Here is a 6,809-nt window from a genome sequence, read left to right as displayed (position 1 = left end):
ATGGGATAATAACGTATTTCAAGAAAAAAATTCCTGCAAAGAGAGAGGAGTCATTAGGAGGTATGAATCATCATCCTTCAGGAAGAAAAGTCTCACAGGAAAGATGTCAGTAAGTTAAGGTAAAGAAACATGTTACTTAAGGTAAGTAACAGGCCAGGCGAGGAAACAAGTTCCTGGGTTAGCCTGTAGAAGCAGGGAGGAGTCCAGACAACCTGCTCCTTTTTTTTTTTTGTTCTCTCTCCAGGCTCAGTTCTCCAGAGGATCAGTGTCAGACTCGGAGCTCGCTCCTCGGATAGTCATGGCAACACAGACTCTGATTCTCTTCTTGATCCTCTGTGTGCTGGTGCTACCGGTCCGGGGAGGAATACGTAGATTGAAGAAGATTCAGAGTAGGTGATGGGCTGGGGAGTGGCTATGCGGAGGAACAAGAAGGGTTGTGTCCAGGCGAAGGAGGATCTGGGAACTAGAGCCTTTCAGCATATTTTGTTAGGGACACAGTCTGATGAAAACTCTATATCCTCCAAGTCATGATCTCTAGCCTGAGGGTTCTGGGGGAACTTTCAGTTCTTTATGCTCCATTTACCCAACCCAGACTCCACAAATGTATGGACAATAGCGAAAGGTACACCAAGGCTGAGAGTCAGAGGAGAAAACAAAGCCGCTATTCCAGGCTCTATGCACACATGTGATGGATATTTGTGGGAGCGAGCATAGAAAGGGGGAGTCTGGGGAAGCAAATTTGGGGGTGTCGGTGCATTATTAAAGTTAATGCCAGTAAGACTGCTTCATGAGCGGAGGGGAGAAAGCAGATGGAATAGAGAAGGGATCACTAAGAAAATGATGGCTGGAGGAACCAGTCGGGATGGGAGATGTGTGCCCAAAGTAGATAATGGACCAAACATGATGACCTCTCAGTGTCTGTGTTGCAAGTCATAATGCCCAAAAGTAGAGAGAGAGTATGGGGAATATTGTCTGCCATGGAGGCAGGGGGAGGATGGGAAAGGGGGGTGTACCGGGGATATTGGTGGTGGGGATTGTGCACTGGTGGAGGGATGGGTGTTTGATCATTGTGAGATTGTAACCCAAACATGAAAGCTTGCAACTATCTCACGGTGATTCAATAACATTAAAAAAAGTGAATAATAAAGCCACAGTTGCCAAAAAAAAGTTAATGCCAGAGAGTTTACGGTGGTGGTGGTGGAAGGGAGTTGTTGGAAGTGGTATATTATGGGATGGGATATGGCAGGGATATTGGAGACAGAGAGCAATGAGGAGACGGAGTAAATTAATGGATCCCAGGGCTAGGAGGATGACTGGCTTTGTTGGGTTCTCAGGGTGGGAGTGTACTTTTCATAGAGGTGACTTCACCAGGACCTTGGTGGGAGATAGGATCCTGGCTGCAGGAGTGAAGAGAGGGTCCAGGAAGCCTGGACTTTGAGGGAGAAATGAGGGATCAGGATTTGGTGAGGGGTAGACAGTGGGTTTCCTGAATCTCCAAGAGGCACTATTGGGATCTGGATTTAGGTACTGTGGGGGAGGCTTTGGGCTTGAGATGGGGGCCCTGGTGGGTTAATTCTACTCACGTCGCTCCTGTATTTTTTTTTTTAAGATAAAAATGAGTGTGATGTGAAACCCAGCGTTGATCTTTGTACCAGACACTGTACAATTTTCCTGGAGTGTGAAGAAGCAAATACGACATGCTGTTTAGCCTACTGCGGGAATATTTGCGTGAAAACCCCATGAGCTGGAGCACTGCTGGATTTATATCCCCTTACCCTCTGCTCAGAGACTGAGCCTTCAATAGGGAAAGAAGAGGACCCAGACCCCGGGCACAGTGATGGCTGAGACCCTCCCTACTGTCCCAACCACCTGTTCCTATTAAATAAACAAGAGCAAAAACCCGAAAAACCTGCCTGTTTATTCTTAATTCTTTCTGACTAGGAGCACCCAGGGAAGATGCCAACAGGCCCACGCACCCCTGGGTCCAAAGCTTTGATCTCTGTCCCTGGTCATGCTCCTCCGCGTTCTTCCTTTACACACACACTCATGCCAGCCCACCTGGTGCTGTGTTCACTGAACCAAGACCCCAGGAGGACAGAGTGCTCCTGCTCGGGGTGTCCCAGCATGGAGGAGCTGGAAGGGCCATAAATGGCAAAATTTGCATCTACTCCCTTCTCTCTCTCCATGAGATTCAAAGTCTTCCAGAGATCTGGCTCTCGATTCTACCCAACAGGAGGCACTCAGTGTTCCGAAGGAGACAGAACACAAAGTAAACTCCAGGGTGGCATTTCTTTGAGTAATGTCCTCCCCTCTGCATGCAGCTTTTGAGCTCCCTGTGCCAGGGTCAAGTGTCCAGAGAGCTCTCTGGTACTCAGATCAGGTATTAGTTATCACCAGGCAGAATAATAAGTGCTACCAATAAAACTCATAGTCCCAGGGCTGGAGAGATAGTACCGTGCGTAAGGCGCTTGCTTGTCTTGCATATGGCTGACCTGGGTTCAATTCCCGGCACAACATATGGTTCCCTGAGTACTGCCAGAAGTGATTTCTGAGCTCAGAGCCAGGAGTACTCCCTGACTATAGCCAGGTGTGCCCTCCCCCTGCCCTCCCAAAGAAACAAACTCAGGGTTCCTGATGCTCCACCAGTGCCAAGAAATCTGGCATTTCGTGTCTCCTTCCTGTAGGAACAGGGGAACTGGGTGTGGAAGGTGACTCCTTATGTGGCTCTTGACAGTAACTTTGCCTCTCAGTAATCTGTTCTAGGGCATTTGGGGTTTGATCAAGTGTTGGAGATGCTTGGAGGGTGAAATTATTTGAGGAAGCACCAAATAAAAGCTCTTGGAGAATAAAAATGAGGAGAGGGGCTGGAGAGATAGTAGAGCACGCTGGACATTTGTGGCTCCAATACCAAAATAATAATAAAAAAAGGGGGTGAGATGAGCAGTCATTTCCCTTGAGAAGACATACAGATGGCCAAGTAGGCATATTAAAAAGTCTTTCTCAGAGAGAGATATACATTGATTGATTGCACCCAAGAACTAACACCCAAGAATAACAGAGGTAAGGACCTGGAGGTTTACTTCATGGCTTGAAAGCCGGCCTCAAATTCTGGGGGAAAAGGCAGCTCAGATAGAGAAGGGAACACCAAGTAAACGGTATTTGGAGGACCAGCTCGGATTGGGAGATGTGAGCCGAATGTAGACTATAGATCAAACACAATGGCCACTCAATGCTTCTAGCGCAAACTACAACACCCAAAAGGAGAGAGAGAACAAAAGGGAATGCCCTGCCACAGAGACAGGGTGGGACGGGGAGGGGGGAGGAAGTGGGGGTGGTGGGAGGGATACTGGGGAAAAAAAAGAAAAAAGAGAGAAAAAAGTAATAGTGACCAGTAATAGACCAATATTAAAACCATTACAAAAGGACAAATAAAATAAAGGAAAACCTGAAAAAAAAAGTCTTTCTCATTACTTATTTTCAGGGAAATACAAATCTAAGACAACAATGAGATATTGCTCATCAGTGAGAAAGGCATATATTTAAAAGACTGGAAAAAATGTTGTAGGTGGTGATGTGGAGAAAAAGGAATCCTTACTTCCGGTGGTGGGAATATGGTCTTGTTTAGCCTCTATTGAAAACAGTATGTAAATATCCAAAAAGTAAGACTAGAGCTTCCATCTGACACAGCAATTCTACTTTTCTGAACCAATTCTCAAATACCAAAATGTTGATTAGAAAGGACATAGGTATATCTGTATTCATTGCAGCACTCAGAACGATGGCCAGAACATGGGAAAATCCTGATGGCCAATGGCAGAGAAACAGATAAAGGAGTTGTGATATCTATTGAATATCGATATTCAACAGATATCAAACAGATATCACAGCTATAAGCACAGATGAAATGATGTAGTTTGCAGCAACATGGATGGAACTGTAGGGTCTCATGTGAAGCAAAGTAAATCAGAGGGGGAAAGATACTAGATGATTTCACTCATTCATGGTGTATAGGGAGACAATTCAAGGGAATAGACAGTCTGGAACAAGGACTAAACCCTTGGTCTTGTATTTCAAAACTGATCACCAGGCAGAGGAGGAAGAGGCAGTGTGGGGGGTGGGGAGGAGGCTGGGGAAAAAGGAAGCAGAGAGGAGGAGCTCAGGGATTGTGGTGGTTTTACATACTTTGGTGGTGGCAGTGTGAGGGCGAAACTGAGGCCATGGCAAGCTGTAGGCAGCGTTAAATCTCAGCTGGGTCTCAGGATCTGTTTCCCTAAGGCAGGACTTGCAGTTTCTGATAAACTCCCAGCCAACGTGACTCTAACTGTGTATTATGGGAAGTGGGTAGCTCAGCAGGGATGGCACAAGTCACTGTTGCATTCTTTCTCTGGTCTCTGAACAGCATTGCTGAGTGCGGGTCAGTCCTCCCAGGGTGCCGAAGCACAGCTTCCAACACACCTCATCTTTGTCCGTGGTGAAACCTATTTTCTCTTCCAGCTTTAGACTTTGCTTAGTGCACTTAATTTTATTTTGTAACTTTTATTTCTGCGATAGCACAGAGGATAGGGCTATTTACCTTGCACGCGGCCGACCCATGTTTGATTCCTCCGCCCCTTTCGAAGAGCCCCGGCAAGCTACCAAGAGTGCTTCGCCCGCATGGCAGAGCCTGGCAGGCTACCCGTGGCATATTTGATATGCCAAAAACAGCAACAACAAGTCTCACAATGGAGACATTACTGGTGCCTGCTCGAGCAAATCGATGAGCAATGGGATGACAGTGACAGTGAAGGAAATAGGGCAGTTGGGTCTGGCCGGTCATGAAGGGTCACTGCACCCTCCTTAGAGACTGTTATTAACCATTGCCTAATTGTGATCACCATTGTGATAGGGCCAATGCTAAAAATAACCCAGTATCTAGACTGTTCTTAACTCTGAACCCTATATAAGCCACTTGTGATTTGGAGTCGGGGTCCTGTCAAGACTCCACTGCGTTGGATGAGACTCGAACCCTAGCTCGAGCTAGCGCTGGCTCGGGCTAGTAATAAAAATTTCTTTGCTTTTGCATTATCGTGTGTGGACTTGGTCTCTCCGTGATTGGGGATCTGAAACTTGGGTACAACACCAAGGCTCAATATGATGACTATTAATACTATTGTAACCATGTTACTTAAACTATAATTAAAAGCCCCCTGTAAATCAAAGGAAATAATAATTGAAACAAAACTCTGGACAACATGCTCCTTCTTGCTCAGAGACCCACACTGGTGTCTGGGCTCCAGTTACGGCTCCTGACCTCTTTCCCAAGCCTGCCTTACCAGGGTAGAGGTGGGGACGGTCCTTCTAGACCAGCAGCCTTGTGACGTTTCTGAGAAGAGCCAGAGGCTCCGGAATGCTGGACAGAGGCTTACACCTCTGCTGTCTCCTCACTGAAGGAGGCGCTGCCCTGGCCTGTAACACTGAACTCTTGCCTCGAACATGGCTTTTTTTTTTTTTTAAAAAAAAAAGTTGTTTAAATTTTATTTTCATAAAGTTGTTCACAGTAATTGATTACATTCAATATTTCAACACCAATCCCGCCATCCTTGCACCTTCCCACCACTATTATTTTGGAGTTTCCCACCACCATTCAAGACTGCCCACAGGCAGATGTTAGATCATTTATTTTGCATTGTTTGCTATGAATAATAGGAGAATAATCCGTAAGGGTCTATCTCATAGTGATTCAAAAAAGCAAAACAGGGTGCTGGAGCGGTAGCACAGCGGGTAGGGTGTTTGCCTTGCATGCGGCCGACCCGGGCTTGATTCCCAGCATCCCATAGGGTCCCCTGAGCACCGCCAGGAGTAATTCCTGAGTGCAGAGCCAGGAGTAACCCCTGTGCATCGCTGGGTGTGACCTAAAGAGAAAAATAAAAGCAAAACAACAACAACAACAACAAAACCCCGAAAGTGGCTGCATGCTCCTGGGATTCTAAAAATTTTAAATAACTGGGGTGAACATGCGCTTGGGTGTGGCCTGACTCAACTCTTCGCATTAGACTCCATGAGCCAGTGCCCAAGTCCTTGAGTGCCTGGGTGGAGCCTCAGGACCTTTTCAGCAGAATAGCAATTGTGGAAGGTCATTTTCTCTGACTCATCATGAGAATTGGAGCTAGACTCGGAACCATCCTGTCGATTCATCCTTAGCCACAGCATCATCAACTACCTGTTTCCCTGTCTGGTTAAAAAGAAAAAGGGTGAAATGGTAAGAAAGAGAAAGGTTGATTTTTTTTCTTAATAAATCAGTGAAAGGGGCTGGAGTGATGTTACAGTGGGGAGGGTGTTTGCCTTGCAGGGACCCGACCTGGGTTTGATCACTGGCATCCCATAGGGTCCCCAGAGGACCTCCAGGAGTAATTCCTGAGTGCAGAGCCAGGAGTAACCCCTGAGCATCGCCAGGTGTGACCCCAATTTCTCTCCCAAATCAATTAATGAAGGCACTGGAGTCTCAGATCCTGACACCCTAGTCCAGACTCTGAATTAAGAGATAAAGTACTGATGGGTGAGGACTTATCATGGGGACTCCATGGTAAGTGATGTGATGCACTGTGATGGAGAAGTGACCTAAACAGGGAATTCAGAGGAAACACCCTTGGCCACGTCATGACCTTCTTTATGCTGGGCTTTGGGCATGTCACTGAACTACCCCAGGATTCATCTCTTCTCTGTAAAGACAGCAATTTCAATCTCACGAGGATACTGGGGAGAAGGGGATGGTGTGGGCTCAGGCTGAGAACAAAAATGCATCCTCGGTGGGGATGGGTGCCTCCTCTGGG

At 46.7% G+C, this 6,809-nt stretch overlaps 1 protein-coding gene across 1 annotated transcript; it reads left to right on the top strand.

Annotated features, from left to right (window-relative positions):
• Positions 1 to 298: 298 nt before the first annotated feature.
• Positions 299 to 1,743, top strand: LOC101542886 (protein WFDC10B). The gene is made up of 2 exons (XM_004618766.1): positions 299 to 389; positions 1,610 to 1,743. Exons 1-2 carry the CDS (start codon positions 299 to 301, stop codon positions 1,741 to 1,743), a joined length of 225 nt encoding a protein of 74 aa, XP_004618823.1.
• The last annotated feature ends 5,066 nt before the right edge of the window (positions 1,744 to 6,809 follow it).

This window comes from Sorex araneus, chromosome 5, assembly GCF_027595985.1.
Source record: "Sorex araneus isolate mSorAra2 chromosome 5, mSorAra2.pri, whole genome shotgun sequence".
In the NCBI taxonomy this organism is placed as follows: domain Eukaryota; kingdom Metazoa; phylum Chordata; class Mammalia; order Eulipotyphla; family Soricidae; genus Sorex; species Sorex araneus.
This window is presented reverse-complemented; position numbering and strand designations above follow the sequence as displayed.